Source organism: Mastigoproctus giganteus, chromosome 3, assembly GCF_048544385.1.
Source record: "Mastigoproctus giganteus isolate SK-2022 chromosome 3, ASM4854438v1, whole genome shotgun sequence".
In the NCBI taxonomy this organism is placed as follows: domain Eukaryota; kingdom Metazoa; phylum Arthropoda; class Arachnida; order Uropygi; family Thelyphonidae; genus Mastigoproctus; species Mastigoproctus giganteus.
In genome coordinates, this window is record NC_143577.1 from 115397600 (window position 1) to 115415531 (window position 17932).

The 17932-nt window shown below is 33.8% G+C and overlaps 1 protein-coding gene across 2 annotated transcripts in view; it reads right to left on the reverse strand.

Annotated features, from left to right (window-relative positions):
* LOC150088239 (protein held out wings-like) overlaps nucleotides 1-17932 on the reverse strand; it is a 170265-nt gene that overhangs the window by 25673 nt on the left and 126660 nt on the right. For both annotated transcript variants that reach the window (XM_090369401.1, XM_090369400.1), the window contains exon 5: nucleotides 16559-16649. In XM_090369401.1, coding sequence (XP_090225527.1) covers nucleotides 16559-16649 — 91 coding nt within the window. The remainder of the gene's footprint in view (nucleotides 1-16558; nucleotides 16650-17932) is intronic.

Genomic DNA, 17932 nt, shown 5'->3' on the forward strand with positions numbered 1-17932 from the left:
ATGTACACTCCAAAGACAATGGAGCACATAAATAAATTCAGAAATTCTTTAAAAAAATGGTTTAATGAAAGGACTAAAAATGTAGTATACAAAAGACAACAGTATTTTGCGTGAAGCTTTCCATATCCAAAATGCATGCATAATACCGGAGCATCACATTTTTTTCCCTTACAGACAGTGGTGAGCTATAGTGGGCTCGCGAGAACCCATTGTAATTTTTTTTTTTGAAAATTTGCAGGCCCATTGTTGAAACAATCATTTATTTTACAAATGAAATCCTGAATGCAATTATTGAGTATCCAGAGCCGAAACTACAGTGGGGCGAGCAGGGCCCCATCCCCAGCATTTTAATGGTGCAATCAATCAGTTATATATTTTAAATTGCTTCATTTTTGATTTATTTACAGTCAGACCTCTGTTTAACCAACTTCTTGGTAGCGAATTTTTTTGAATTCCTCTTGGTAATTACATTTAAAATGGTTTCCATTGAACGAAGAAAATTTCTGTATAACGAACGGATTAGGAGAGACAACTTTGTATGATTGTTCTCACCTCTGGCCTTTAGGCAATTAGAAAGTGCAAATTAAGGGTGAAAGGGATTACCATTTCACAATGTTGTGGTGTCCGTAAAACCTCTGCAGTCACATACCGCGAAGTCGCACTAGTCAACATGCCTTCCATAGCAGTCAGAGGATTAAGAAGATTCTGTGTCGGAATCTTCTTAATCCCCTTTACTCCAACAAATGGGCATATGTTTTTTGGAGAAGTGAGTGATCCACACCTTCCAGTAAATTTCTCCATCTATGTTTACATGGTCACAGTAGCTGAACATCCGAGTGATTCCGACATTTTGCATAATATTCAAAGAACTAGTGAAAGTAGTAAAGTGGGGGGGGGGGGTTGAAGCAACTAAGATATTATATAAACTTTACTGGCAGATTTTGAAACTTCTGTCGGGGCTTTCACTGTGTAGAAAATGTTCTAAACTTTAATGGCATACCAGCAATAATTAAAAAAAAAAAAAAAAAAAAAAGCATGCATATCAACAATCTCCAAAAAACCAGTGCGAATTAAAGTTGATTGCTAAAGAACTTGATGGGGAAACTATAAAGATCGGTCGTGTGTTTGGGCCATGATGTAGCTTGCGGACAGCAATTGCGGATTAGAGGAATTATCCCGCTTTGTGCAAACATTTTGAAACAGAAGTTAAATGTTCTGGATTATTAAATCGACTTTTAATCTGGAATTTCGTAACCATTTAGCACTAATGATTGACATCCTGCAGGAGGTCTCTTACCTTTCAGAAGCTTAACAGATTCATTATAGTAAAAGCAGATAAATTAATTATTCGAACTATCAATGCTATTGCTAATTTGAAAAATTCTAAAGAAAATTATGAAGCTAAAATTGAGAGAATGTTGAACTGGAAACAATTTGAAGAACTCATATTCAAAGTAAGAACACATTTAAAAAATTACCTCGTGACAAGTTATTAAATGCATTGTTTCATCTTTAAAGGATAAGTAATTAATGAACAGAAAGTGATTTTAAATTAAATGAAGAAAATAATGATGCCATTGAAAGAAATTTTAAACATATGCTACCGGAAATCGTGGAATATGAAATAACTTTCGTCTCAGTGGCAAGACAGTGAAAACCGAATAAGAAATTTGTTTTCTGATAAAATATGAAAGAAAAATTAATGATTTTAGAGAGTTTGTCAAAGACAGTTTATCTTATTTTTTTAAATTTATTAATTTTTATTTATAATTTATATTAATTAATTTATTTATTTATTTATACAGTTTATTTTATTTATATACAAATTAACACATGACACAGAAGCCTATGATAGATACAAGTTGATCTGTAACCAAGTTACAAAGGAGGTTAGGCAGACAAAGGCAGATTACAAGAAATCTTTGGCAAGGGATGCAAAGAAAAACAGCAAAGAGTTCTTTACTTATGTAAACTCTAGAAGGAAGGGGATGAATCAGATTGGTCCACTTGATATCGATGGGTCAACTGTTGATGATCCTGCTCAGGTAGCTAACAAACTAAATGAATATTTTGCATCGACATTCACACATGAGGAGTTATTTAGCGAGGGGAAAGCCAGAGGTGTATTCAACTCTAGCAGTAAGCTAGAGAATCTTGTAATAACTGAGAGTAAAGTGGAGGAGAAATTGTTGAAGATAAGAATGTAATGAAAATGTGAGGCGAAAAAAATAAATTGTTGATAAATTGTTTGTATTGTCGCAGTCATATGACAAATACTTGTATTGTTGCAATCATACTTACTGCAGTAGTAACTGCAGGAAGTATGATTGTGATGTCATACTATTCAAGAATTTTAAAAAGTTAGAACTCCAGAAACTATTGTATCCAGTTATCATCGTAAGGGGAGGCATGACGACCAAGTTTTTAAGCTTTTTTTTTTTTATATAGACTTAGGAAGGTTTTACACATTCACAAAAAGCATGGTTAAGGGGGTAATTAGGCTCATCTGTCCTCCCCCTGAATCCGCTGCTGACTTGATATCATGAAAAATGCAGTCATGAAAAATGCTTCACGCGCGCTCTAATCACAATACCGTTGTTTGTTATTTGGTTTTTAGGAGCATTAGCAACTAAGGCCATATTGCTCCAGGGATATGCGGTGGTCATTCCCTGACCTTTCTGTATCCTCCGTATTTAGTGGTCACAGGCTCGAACCCCAGTCTAACCAAGAAGCGTATGCTATGCACTGCTGCTTCTGCCTACCTGGCTACGAAGGCGTCTAATCACACTACTAGTAGTGCAGGCGTGGGAAGCGCCTCTGGTGGAATCCACGGATGACCGATCAAATTTACTGGGTAGAAAGTCAGAAAAACTGCGAGCCCATTGTTAAAATATTCACAGCTCACCACGCATCTGTAAGTGCAACATAACTTCATTAATCTAGTCATATAATGCTAATTATTACAATGTAAGTGTGAACACAATAACCTTATTCTTTTGACAGATGTGTCCTTGCTGCAAAAAAAAATGGAGCATCTAGCAACAAGCTGGCCAACCTATAATATTTATTATAGCAACATTTCATATCAACAGGGATTTTTTTATTTTTTAATGGATAGTCGGCAACCACCCTTTACAAATGCAACAATATCAAGACTTGGATACTTCAATGCAAGTGAGAGGTACCTTGGATTCTGGGAATGCAGTTATTCACATTTTACATAACTGCATTCCCAGTTAACGTATTGCACATTTTCTCTAGTGGAAGACTAGTTTAAAGGTATGTTCCTTTCAGAAAAAATAAACAAATTTGATTTGCAGTTATACACACCGGTGACTAACCTAGTTTTCACATAAGAAGAAACTGTTAACTGTAAAATTGACATACAATTTTTCAATATAATCTGCTTGTGAAGCAGTCAAATCCCTTGCTATGCATCAGAATACTGATTTAGATTCTTATTTTAAGTGCAATATTCCCCATATGAATATTTTCCTAATTCAATTTAAGGGACATTATGCTGACTTATTTATTGGGTTAGTAACTTAGTATATTCATATTTCCATTTCAACATGTTCCTCACCATACATTTGACCATCAAAGTGTGGCGCATACATAAAAAGTTGCAACCACTGCTCTGTTTTAATTTTAATAAAAGCTCTGTATTTATGAACCAGCAGAAATGACTGAGGCTCACTTAATGTTCTCTGTAACACTTCTATTCCACTTCCACATTTTCATTGATCATTGTTGTAGATACCATTGCTTGTAATGGTATCATCCTCTACCAACAAATGTACTACTACTAACTTCTACAGGGCACAAGGAATATTACGAAGCATTTATTTATAAAGATACAGAAGTGATGGAAAACTCAAACTCACGAAGGCCTGCTGCAAGCCTAAAACAACTGCAGTTCAATGAATTAATAAGTGGTACTTCTGTGCAGATGTCCAGCATACAATTAAAACTTCTATGCACAAAGCTAATTAAGTAGGGCTCAATTTGGATGTCTCGCATCATTCACTACATATATTTTTGGGAGAAAATAAAAACAAACTATTTTATAAAGTGATGTAATGAAAAATTATATTCTTTATTTTACCAATTTAATCAATAACAAGAACAAATATCTTTTAGATACAGCAGTTTTGTTTTTTTTTTAAATCAAAATTTAAAAAAAATAATAAAAGTCCCAAATTCCAATGCACAGCAAACAAAATTGAAGCAGAAACCAAACCCCTATGAGAAGATCATATATACATGGGTGAATAAAATCAGTTTTTATATTAATTTGGACTTTTTATGGATACACCTTTTCCAATTAAAAATATAACACACATCATCAAAAAGGATTACTGTATACATTAAAAACCACAATGATATTCTAACGTTAAACATTAACATATTTAGCTCTCGAGCATCAAAGAATATTGAGTCATAAAGAATAGTATCTCTCTAAATGATCAGAAGAGTAGTATCTCTCTAAATGATCAGAAGAATGTATATAATTTAATCTGCAAACCAAAAAAGAGAACAAACCAGAACCTAGAGATGTCAATTCCTAAACACTAAACCAAAAAGATTATGGGTGGGGGGAAAGAAAAGATTGTATTAACACAATATACAATAGAATTACATTCAAATTTATATTATAGGCAATTTTTGATTTTCAGACACGATGCATTCCTAAAAACGTGTCAGGAAATCAACCAATAGAACCAACAGATGTAATAACAAGGATTCAATTCCCAGAGAGGTGAGAAATATTACAAGATTTCTTCTAATTATTGTATACATTTTTAGCTTTTATAGTACAGGGTATTTCAATATATACAGAGTAATTTTTAATCCCCTAAAAGCCACATTTGACCATGCATAATCCATAAAATTAATCTTCAACAATACTTACCTTAAAATCAAGTGTTCACAGCTTACTGGTGGTGAAAACTCAAATTTTCAAATTAGACGGCATAAAATAGATTTAAATGGTGGGATGAAGGGCTTTCTCTGATGGTGATTTTGCAGAGGATTGTGATGCAAACTATGGTGTTAAAGCTCTTCTGATTTTGATGGTGTCTCATTAGCTTTCTTATCAAGAAAAAGTTCAACATACCTTACTTTTTTTTGATGAACTCTCTCAATGCCTCTACAGACTGCTTAAACACATTTCTTTTGTATTAGGGTCAATTTCTTCCACAATGTTTAAGAACTCAAAGTAAATTAGATGATTTATAGAGCTTCTTATTGTACCGTTGTATAATTGACTTAATAGTGTGAATATTAAATAAGTTGAAATAAGTTAATTGAATGAATATTTGAATAAATTGTTAAAATTTTGCTCAAGGAAGTAGAAGTCATCCCTGGTTGTCATTTGAAAAATTGAAATTTAAAATAATATGAAACCTCAAAGTAAGTGAAAGTGGGGTTCTTCACATTAAAAGTTTTTGTAGGACTTTCAATGACTGTCAATCTTATTCTTCAGGCAATGCCTTATTTGCCTACAGCATTGCAATCGGGTCTACATTAGACATAGTTCCTTAATGAGAGAGAGAAAGGCAAATTATTAAATTATTATTTGTGTCTTTCACTGAGACTTCTGAAGCTGTTGAAAGACAGGGGTCTCTTCAAAATCTGTTGTTAACTCTTGGCATAACTGCTTTTCAGATATTATAACCTCCACACAGTTCCTTCATGGTAAGTCCACCTCACTTGTCAGTTGCCATGACAACCTGGTCAATTTATGCTTCATGTAGTAACACATGAAGGCAGCTATAATTGTTTGATACATAGGCTGAATACTGCAAGAAGTGGTTGTAGTCAAAAACACAACTTTAATTTCATGATAAAGATTCTCTAACGAATATGGATATCCATGATTGTTGTCCGAAAATCAACATTTTGGTTAGTTGATTTCATTTTTATTGGCACAGTGGCAGCTTAGGCCGTAATACGCAAAGTAAAATAAAAAGTAATAAATATGTTTGGTAACCTATAAACATGTCATGTCAAAAGGTAAATAAAAAGTACTAAACGTAAATATCAAAAATATAACAATACAAATTTAAATGTGCAAGTATAAATTAATGGACTGCAAAAAGTTAAAACCATCAGACATATTGTCTCGGCCATCTAAAATCTGGCTGGCAGTAAAACATAAAAGCCAAGCATGTGTAAACATGGACATTTGATAAAAACATAACGAACAGTTTTGCAGTTCTCACACATGGGTGGGTCATCTGCCCTCAGATAAAAAGAAGTGTGTTAGATGACTGTGACTTATGCAGAACCAAGAAAGAACAACTTCCTCTCTTCAGACCCTGCAACAGAGTGGACTGCCATTGCTCAATCATGCTTAATTTAGTGTAGTTTATTTCTAGCCTGCCCATGCCACAAGAAATATGGCTTTTTACATATTACTTGCCTGTAGTCTGTATATGGGACTAATAGGCAAACATTATTCAAGGGAATTGCTGATTTTTCAGCAATATCGTTTCCTCTGATTCTAACGTGGCTTGGGATTGGTTGTCAGAGCAGAATTGAATGTTAAATTCAGATAAAAGAGAGATCTGCTTGAATCCAACACAGAATGGAGTGAGGATTATACCTCACTGTTGATAAAGCTTGTAATGAATTAGTGTATCACAAACCTTTGGTGATCACTGTCTTTGATGTGTTCAAGGGCTAGTTCTATTGCATGCAACTGTGCTGTGTGTGTGTGTGTGTATATATATATATATATATATATATATATATGCTAGTTTTTTTCTTGTGGAATCTTCTTGAATACTATTTTGTGTGGGAGGACAGCAGCTGATCTGACATGATTCTGACTTCAAGCCATCTGTATAGACTGACAGAAGTCAGTCTATACAGATGGCTATGTGATGGCCTTCCCACAGAGTTGGAGAGAGACATCACAAGTTAGAAATTGTACATACCAGGGTGGAAGAAGTTACAATGGTGACTGGGCAACATCCACTATCATTTTTAGTTCATTTAACAGCCCTTGGATCTGAATATCAAAGCATCAGCCAGAACTCCAAAGGCTGTTATACAGATTTCTCCATCACAGCTCAAAAACTGATGTACACATGGGGTTGTCAAGCAGGGATTTCAATTTAAAAGTGTACTGCAAGAACAATACTTATGTCAGAGAGATGGTTCGTATGGTTCAACGTCAAGGCTTTGGACAGGAGATGTTCAAAATGCTCCAGTGGCAATGCAGGTGGACTGGATCTAACCACCGAAGTGCACTATCTCTAGCAGAAACATAAACCTGAAAAATATCATTGAGTTTGGTATAGACAAGAGCTTGGTAAAGACAAAAAAAAAAAAAAAAAAAAAAAGTGTACACCAATCTACACCCCACAAAGTTGACAAAAGGGCATGAAGAATGTTAAGCCTTTGGCACATCTTGTCCTTAGCTGAAAAATATGTTGTAGAAAAGTCAGCTTGTCAAAAATAAGTCCTAGGAATTTAGCTTCTGCTATCACTAGGACAATGTTTTGCCCAAGCCTTAATTCTGGGTCAGGATGATGATTTCATTTGCGGCAGAAATGTACAGACTGTCTTCTGTGATGAAAATCTGAATCTATCAGCAAATGTCCAAGATGAAAATTTATCATTGGCTTTTTGCAGTTGCCTTTCAATGATCTTCATGTTGCATTAATGACAAAATATAGTCATCAATGTATAGGCCATTTTTTACAGTAGTAGAAGTTATTCCGAGATGAATTTTATTTTGATAGCAAAAAGCATGGCATTTAAAACGGATCTTTGTTGCAAAACACTCGAGAAAGTGCGAATCCTACAAGAACTTGAAACTGATTAAGAAAGAAAAAACAGGACCATAACTATGGAGTTCTTGTAATATGCCAAGTCACCAGGCTATGTCATAGGTTTTATCAATATCAAATTAAACTGACACCAGATGCTCGGGATTTAATAAAAGCATCATGAATCTGATCTGACTGAATGATCCAAAGTGGGCCTGTTTCTTTGGAAGCAACACTGTTCTGGAAAGGAGATAATTTGTTTCCAAGTACCATACAAGGCGAGCATTAAACATTCTTTCTTTCTTTCTTTGCACAAACAGCTTGCCAGAGCAATGGGATGATAGTTGCTTGGATTTCTAGGATCCTTTCTGGCTTTTGGAATGCAAGAATGATTACCTTCCTCCAGGAAATCCTTGCCATGAAAAATTCTGTTAAATGAAATTAGATGATCCTTAGATTCTTTTGAAAGGTAATTTATCATTTCATAATTGATGTCATCTGGATCCACAGCACTTGCTCATGATAGAATAAATGCTGCTCTTAACTCTTCCTACGTAAAGGGCTTATTGTATGGTTCTGAAGAGAAGTTTAACACATTTCTCACTTTTCTGTTTTAGGGCCAATTACAGATCCCACTGCAATTAGAGATCCAATGTATAGAATCGCTGAAGGGCATGGTAGATATTTTCCCTTCATTTTTAAATCTTATCCCAGGCTACTTTGGAGCAGGCAGCCTGGGTTACGGAGGAGCTAGAGCAGATGAAAGGATCCTTTTGGCTCCAGCAGCAGTGTAGCTCACTTTGGTACGTGCATGTTTAAAGGATGTTAAATTTTTTGTGGTGGGATATCATCTGAATATCCCCCTGCACCTTGTATTGAGCTTTCCTTGTGCACTCTGAGTTCCCCCAAGATTTTGGAAATGGTGGAAACCATGTAGATGTTTTCAGAATTGCAACTGCTGCTGCATGGACAATAACTTCTGTAAATTACATAACTGCATAATTAATGGGCTCACTGCTGGCTGATTCTTGAGATGTCAAACATTCCAATCAGCCTTATGAAACTTCCACTGAGATATCCTTGAGGGCTGACATGGTCTTTTTACAGTCAGAAGAGATATCGCAGGGAAGTAATCACTTCCATTGGGAAGGTCAAGCTCTCATTGTAAAGAAAGGGAGGAGAGAAGGAAAGCATATGGAATGATCAATGACAGTAAATGTAAGGGTAGGCGTGCAAAGAAAGACATTTCTTCCCATATTTAAGAGGGAGAACTTGTTATTTTCTGTCTATATTAATGTCTGTAGTACCCTGGAATATATCCATTAAAATCTCCTAATAAAAGAACAGGAGTAAGCAGTTGCATAAAAAGATAATTGAGATCAGTCTGGGAGATGTTGATTCCAGGTGGCAAATATACTGAACAAATTTTTCAGAGAAACCCTACAAAAGGGGTAAACAGCAAAAAAACCATAAACTTTTATCAGAAATTAAAAAGAAGTTTATACTCTAGAGCAGCGGTTCCCAAACTTTTTTGGTTGCGGAACCCCTATATGCTGTTTTAAAAATTACAGAACCCTAACTATATATATAGTTATTATATTAAAAAATATATATTTGGATAAAAAATGTTTTACAAAATTATGGTAGTGGTATTTATTGAAAACATGTTTGATACAACTTTTAATACAAAAAAACCTGAAATAAATGCAATACATTTTCACAAACTTTTATTTATATAAATGAGACTGAAAAGTAACAGTTTTAAAGTTAACATTCAATTTTATTTCATTCCTAAAAACTAGAAAACATTAAAATGAAAAAAAAAAAAAAAAAAATTCCTGTAATAAGTAAGCTACCTTTTATGATTTGTCTTTGTTTCATATTTATATTTTTCACATAATGTGAGAATCTTTGATAAAACTTTAGCTGGGTTTAATGAGAAGTATGCTTTTGCTTTTTTGGATTCTAATATCCTTTCAAAATTTGGTTCAATATTGGATAATCGAATTCGCATATCTGGCGCTGCATTTAGTTTGCTGCGGTATTTAGTTTTTGTATCAATGCATTTTGAAAAGGCAGATTCACACATGTACGTAGTTGTAAACGGTAACAAAAACCGAATAGCCCTTTTTGATAAATAAGGATATTCGTCATATATATCAGACCAGAAAGTTGTTACCGGGACTGCTTCGAATTTAGCCTTTAATTTAAAATCTGAGCTAATTTCAATCAAACTTTCATATTCTTCTGGCAGAAATCCTTCTGGTTTTTCTTTTACTCTGAATGGGTTTTGTATCCAACAATTATTTGTATCATCTTCTTAATATCTGGAAAATATTTAATTAGGGATTCAAGTAAACTGTGAAGATGACTTCTAATGTCATTACGGCTTTCATTATCTATGCCTAGTTCAGATTCTTGGAGAAATTCACTTAAAGTTGGAAAACAGTCAAAAGTATTTTGTTCCACAGCAGATATCCAATATTCTAATTTACGTGACAACGACAACAACCTATCTTTGACTTGAAAAATATTAATTTCTTTTTCCTGTAAAGTCGCACATGACCCATTCAATTTTGCAAATATATCAGCTAAATAAGCAGATCTTAATAACCATGATGTGTTTGATAATCTGTCAGATAACTTATTTAAATTTATCGTCAGTGAAGTACATTTAAGAGTTCTTTCTGCAATTCAAAAAATTTGGCAAGAATTCTACCTCGTGACAACCACCTTACTTCCGTATGTAGAAGTAAACTGGTGTGAAGACTACCCATATCTTCACACAAAGCTTCAAAAATCCGTGATTTCAACACCCGACTTTTTATAAAATTAATAATATGAACTGCTTCTTCTAAAACTGATTTCAATGTGCCTGGAATTTGTTCTGTAACTAATGCATATCTGTGAAGAATGCAGTGATTAGAGATACAATTTCTTGCAACATTCTTAATTCGTGTACCAGCACCAGCTATTGCTCCTACGATTGATTTAGCTACATCACTGCACACGGCAATACATTTTTCCCAGCTTATTTCACGTGTTTTCAACGTGAAAACACGTGAAAAAAATTATCAACGTTGAAAAAAATTATCAACGTAGTTAAATATATTCTCCCCTGTGGTGTTTAGTTCCATACTTTCACACAACAGCAAATCTTCAATTTTTTTCTTAAAGTCGTACCGAACAAACACAAGTAAAATTGCCAACCCCGCAAAGCTAATTGCAAAGCGTAAGCATCGCAAACCTTCAATCGTGATGTAAGTTCATTTTCAATATGATTAGTGATATCCTTAATACGCCTCGATACAGTTTCATTAGAGACACAACATCAACCTTTTTAGCAAACACTTTGTTGAACAAACACGAAACAATATCTTTTACACAATCTTTAATAAGTAACTCACCTATTACATGTGCCTCACCAGCAAGACCAATGCGATAACATACTTTATATGATGCTAATGTTGCATTCTCATTATCCGTTTAAAATTTTTTTAGCATAAAACTTTTGGATGACTTTCCAACTTTCTTTTAAAAAAAGAAATGTCCTTGTCTTTGTAATTCGGATGATTTGTTTCAAAATGTCTCCTTAGTTTCGCTGGTACTAATGAACTGTTTGTTAATAATTTATTGCAAAATAAACACATGGCATCTGGAGCTTCTTCATCACCAGCACTAGTAAATCCTAATGGCAAATAACTTTTATCGAATTTGCAATTTTTCACTGATGTTTTCGCAAAATTAGAGGGCAAAATCTTTTCTTGTAGTTTAACAGAACTCGAAGTTGATGGTTGGGCGAGTTCTGAAATCTCTACGTCTGCAGATTCCATGGTTTCTACTGTTTTATTGATAATGGTATCTCCTGTTTCTTTGAATGATCCATATTTTAACCATCGACCCATTGTTAAATTGGAATCCCTATATCCAAATTTTTTTTTTTTTAAAGAAAAGATTATAAAAAGTTAGTGATAGAGTTTCACCTGATTTATAAAAGCACAAACTGCAATCTTAATGAGTAGAAAATGAACGTAAAATAGAATAAATTTGTTAAAAATACAATAATCATAAATAATAAACTGATTCGGCAATCCACAGTGCAACAGCGAATGATTTGTTCTAGTTCTAAAGAAATCATAACAAGAAATGAGATGATGTTTTGTTTTAGGTCTTTTAGGATATTCTGACAATAAGGTAATATGTCCTGATTAGCTGGATCGCGTGAGGCCAAGGCTACACTATAATATACAGGTCGTGCTGCTGGTACAGTGATGTCACAGTCAGTAGACGATGGGCCACCTACAATAATTTTTAATGTATTTATGCACATTTCCTCAGCTGTCTTGTCTCCATTACCTCTCAATTGATTAAAATTGATCTTACTTATTTTGCACTACATATTTCAGATTCCATAACGAAATGTATTTCATGCATTTAAATAATGAATAATGTAATTCTTTTGTATTTTTTTTTTGAGTAAATTTTTACATAACTTAATTTTCATTTTTTTAAAATACCTACCCATTTTTATGAAACAATTTTTATGAAAAGATATATAGGGCATCTTGTCTTGCGGAACCCCTGAATTTTATCACGGAACTCTGGAGTTCCATGGAACACACTTTGGGAACCGCTGCTCTAGAGTTAACCCATTGCCCTCCATTGTGCATTAATTAACACACAATGTAGAGCACCTGCTAGGTCCTGTGTGACCTACCACTGGACCAAACAAACGGATATTACAATGGAAAGAACAAGTTAGGGATGATGACTCAGAACTTCCAACGCCCTCCCCCCCCCAAAAAAAACCTAGGCAGGTGCTGTGTTGTGTGTGTTTCAAACTGGATCCCTAATTCTTTCAGAATTGCACAATATGATGCTCCATGCACAGTATTTCATGCTTTTGAAAATGCAAAGACAGACCAACGTAACACTTACCATTATTTTTCTTGCTGGTGGCACAGCTGTAAACTTTGATGTTGAGGGGGTAAATTAAGATGCTTCCAACATACACAATGGATGACATCACTTCCGTGATGCATTTTTTGCTTTTTGTTACCAATCAAATTTACTCAGTAGGTGCCCCCAATTAGCTTACCTAACATATTTCTGTTGCTTCAAGAAATATCTGTTGCAGACTTTGCCCTCTTCAGAAATGTTGAGTCAAAGTTTTGTTCATAACAGTGCTCCTGCTTGGCTGTCAGGAGCATTTCCTACACTCCAAGAAAGAGATCTGAACTCAGTTTTTGTTTTTCTAACCTGGCTTGAATATTTTCTCACACTCGGTACTGCTATGAGGAATTGTTAAAATGCTAAGCATAAAATTTGCTATATTTTCAAGCTTCCTTATGCACACAGTTCCCTGACTAAGAATCACTGTACATTAATTCGCCCTTCTTTCATAATAGCAGGTAGGTTTGTACACTGAAACTGACAGAACTGATGCTGAAAAACATCTATTGCTTAGCACAATTCCTTATCTTTAATGACACAAAGAAAGTATGGAAATTTATCTACAAAAATTAAAAATTTGATGATAATTATGCACTGCCAACTGATGAAATATGTGCAACCTTAGCATTTATAAGAACAATTTTCAATGTGAGATAGTGCACCATGAGATTGTCACATGCAGCCATTAAGTACTTCTGCACTAAGCAAAAAAACAGAATTCTCTCTTATTTTAGATTCTCCGTGACCTCAGTAGAAATGCCCATGACTAAGGCAGAATCAATCTGGATTAGTCTGCTGTAGTAATCAATTTCTTAAATGGAAGGTTTCTTAAATGGAAGAATTTCTTAAATGGAAGACTTGAACTGCTGATAAAGTGAAATTGCACATAATTCTTCAACATGTCTAGGAATAATGATTTCAATACATGGATGTGAGGTATGTTAGATTGAAGAGCTATATTCAGAAATTCTTTTCTTAACTTCGCATCAATTTGTCTTCTTTCAAAACTTTTTGATCACAAATTGGATTTGAACATGAGTCAGTGCCACCCACTAGTGATCACCCATGCTTTTCTCAACCTTTTCTGACCTCTCTTTTAAACATACTTATCAAATGTTGCCATTGTTCTACCAGTCTAGCTACATATTTAACCAAAGGCAGACACCAACATGTACACACATTCTTCAAAATCTTTTTATTTATTTATTATTATTTTTTTTATTTCAGTGGCATGCATCAGATGCCACTGAAATAAAAAAGGAAGGCATGCAGATCCCTTTTCAGCACACTGATTAATAAGATTGTAGAAGTCTTGCTTCTCCATCATTGAGAAGGTTATGAAATGAATTTTATTTCCTAGAACTGCGTTTAAGAGGACTGTAGACTGATTAAGTAGATTGAATCTCCTACGAATGATCTGTATTTTCATATTTTACCTTGTCTTTACTGTATAATGCATTCTTCTGTTACAATGTAAGGAGTAAATTGCACATAATATTGTAAATTAATAATGTAATTAATAAGGTAATCCTTATTAATTCTGTGTAAAAAATTCACATAACATTGAATTTGCACCTGAATTGTAATTATTTTCCCACTTTGCTTCTTGCTCATGCTTCTAGGTGCAACACTACTTGTTGCATTTTATTATGTGACCACCACTTGTTGCTAGCATTGCGGGTCCTTAGCAATGAACATGATCACAAAATGGAAGAAGCTGAAAAGAAAACAGTTACTTAATTTTTTTGTCATTGAAGTTTCAATACTGAGTCAGCAGTACACAAAAATTTTTATATTGTTTAAAAAAATGTGCTACAGTTTGTTAAAACAGAATATGGACCTCATTACCTCCAGTAATGCTTCTTTTAATTTTAAAAAGTTGTAAAGAGTTTGCTAGCATAATCCCGATTTCAGAAGTAATGGAATTTGCCTGGTTTTTTTTGATTATCGTGGATTGAATATTACTTTTCTTCTGAACCAAATGGAACTGTGGCAAACTATTTGTTGGAAGATTAAGATAATAAAATTTCTCTACAAAAGGTAAAATTGTTAAGATAGCAAGCATATCAGAGTCAAGATAAATAATTCCCACCAAGGAAGTGGAATTTTTCTTTCTGAAAAGAAGTGTCATGTATGTTTAAAATTTGATAATTATGCACTGCCAACTGATGAAATATGTGCAACCTTAGCATTTATAAGAACAGTTTTCAATGTGAGATAGTGCACCATGAGAGAGAGATAGTGCACCATTTAAAAGGAAATGGTGGCCAAGATAACTAGAATTGCCCAAAGAGACGTTTTGCTAGTCCTGTGATTTTAATATCACTTATTTCACATGTTAAGAACACTGAACAGTTCCACTTGTTAAAAAAAAAAATGTCTGCTACTAAGAGGATTTATTTAAAATTCTAATATTGTGTACAGTGTTTACTTAGACACTTATTATATAAGTGTCTAAGTAAACACTTATATAATAACCCATTTGTTTGCTAATAAATGGGTTATTTTCAGGATCAGTTACAGACTGCTTAAACAATAAATAGATTTGCAAAATTTTCAAAAATTCAAATTTTAATATAGTTTTATTATTGTTGTTTTTTTTTATGAAAAGAAATGATGGAAAAAAGTTGAGTTTTTGTAAAAAGGTGGAGAAACTCTTCATTACAACTATATTTATGATAGTGAGATATAGAAGGCTCAAATTAAGTTAAAAAAGATGGATTCTCCATCATAAACCTGGATATATCTAGGTAAGAAGATTATGTTTCGTTTTGGCTTTTCTGATTTTATAACAAACTTTAACACAAGCATGTACACACACATGTTCAATGTATTCAGACATGAAAACATCTATGTTCTATTGTCTCAACTTTGAATTAAGCATCTTCCTCAGTGTTCCTTCTTGAAATAGCAAGATCTATTATTTACATATGTATTCCTAATTTAGAAACATAGTGGAAGGGAATTATATACATAACACTTTATGAATAAAACACAAATTTATAACATTTAAACTGGAAATATGCAACAACACTTCCATCTTTGGTTTGAACAAATATAATAATAAAATATTATTATATTTGTTTATTAAGGCAGATTATGTAAATTCAGGCAGATATATTAAACTACCAAACACACATCTGAATGGCACATCCAAAGGAATGATACTATTTTTTCAGAGATGATAAAATTTGCAATAAAGAATTACTACGAGCTGAAGCGGATAACACAAAATTCAGAGAACAAGGATGTGACATGCAATTTATTCTTTCTTGGAATCATTTATTAAATGTGATATACCTTTCCCAATATTTAAGCTTAAATGAGATATTTATGTGCTTGTAGACACACACCTCACACTCCCCATTTGTTTTTGTCTAATCTTAATTGCCAACTGATTACAACATATCAAGAGCCCACTCTTTGATAATGTCCCTATCAAAATAATTTAAGTTTCTATTAGTTCTTTTGAAAATTAAAGTGTATTCCATGATTTTCTAAAAGAAAACCATATGTACAGAATAGAACTCACATACAAAGACACTGAAATACAGAATCTGTATAACAAGGCAAAATCAACTCTTTCTAGCACACAACTGTTTTAAATTCCAACTTAAGATAAGTGGGTACTAATGTTTAAATTAAACCTTTTAACTAAATAAATTAACGTCCATCATGAAATATAAAGCTAAAATTTCAGTATAATATAACATTTCTTTTTATTCTTGGAGAAATTCAGAACACTTTTGTAAAGCTTAGGGCATATTACTTTGTGTATTCCAAAGACAGAATTTTGGTTTTTATCGAAAATGGTATGAAAAACTTACGACTGTTTTTTGTACTACTGTCTCTATAAGTGCCATTAATTATTGCTAATTCCATAAGCTGTCGCTTCTTCAATTCATCTTCGCCTTCAGTCTAAAGAATTAAAGAGAGAGAGAGAGAGGAAAAAAAAAAAAAAAAACACTATTAATTGTAATTACTTATAAACAATAAATAAATAATATTTATTTATCATACTGTGGTACCAAGACTTTTTTTTTTTTGATATAGTAAAGGAGTTCATGAAAACAGAGGCTCAGACTGGTCTGTGTATTTTCTTCTCTTTTTTTTTTTTTTTACTTTACTCGTTAAATTCCTAGTTAAGGAAAATCTAACGTGCTGGTACTTGCTGCATTAGAAATGCCAACAGATAGAGTTACTGCTATGATTAACAACTGACTCACCATTAACAAAAGATAATGGCAGAAAGCTTGTCTATACAGTACATAAACTGTGGAAGCACAGTTGGTAATGCTATTATTATTTTAATAGTGAATTAGTACCTAAAGCTATATTACACTGTGTGTGCGTTATCTGTACCTGTGTGTATGCATGGGTAAGTCTGCATATTTTGCAGGCTGAAATAACTTGCACAGAAAACCACTCTTCTATCTGTTATTATTTAACTACAGCCCTGACTAAAAAGGCCTTTATGGAATTAAATTCCTCCAGTCTCCAATGGGAGATGAAAGAAGACTTCTCTACAAAGGAGTAGCAACTAGAGAAACAAGCCACAACCTCTGCTTTTTTTTTGGTGTTGGCGATGACGTAGACTTCCAAACAGAGCTTTTGCTTATTATCTGGGTCCAAACGATGAAGCCATGTCTCATCCACTGTTATCACCTTGTAAAGAACCTCACCATCTTTGGCAACCATCTGTTGGAATTTCTAACAAACCTCCAAATGAACTTGCTGTTGCTTCAGGTGCGAGGAGTCTTGGAACCCAGCATGCAGAAACACATATCATATGCAAGTGGTCGTGAATTACAAAAGCAGCATTTATAGAATCTGTGGTGACAACAGTGGTTGGAGCTACAATAGCACCAATTTTTGTGACTGAATCGCATCAATCTTTAAACATTGTAAACCACCAGCAAGCTGTGCTATAATCAAGTGTAGAGTCACCACAAGCCTCTTTTAACAGTTCATGTTTCAGCTGTTTTCATTGAGAAAGAAACAAAATTTGTAAGCAACATACTGTAACGAGGAAGATGAAAAGTTGGTTCTGTGAGTTTGAAGTTGGACAGTAAATGGATGTTGGCTGGTGGCGGCACGTGTTTGGACTGTTTTGAAAGAGAGAGCGGGAATTATAGAAGCCAATTCAGAAGAACAGTGCCCATGGAAGTATCTGTAGAAGAGGCAAGCAGCAGAAACAGTAC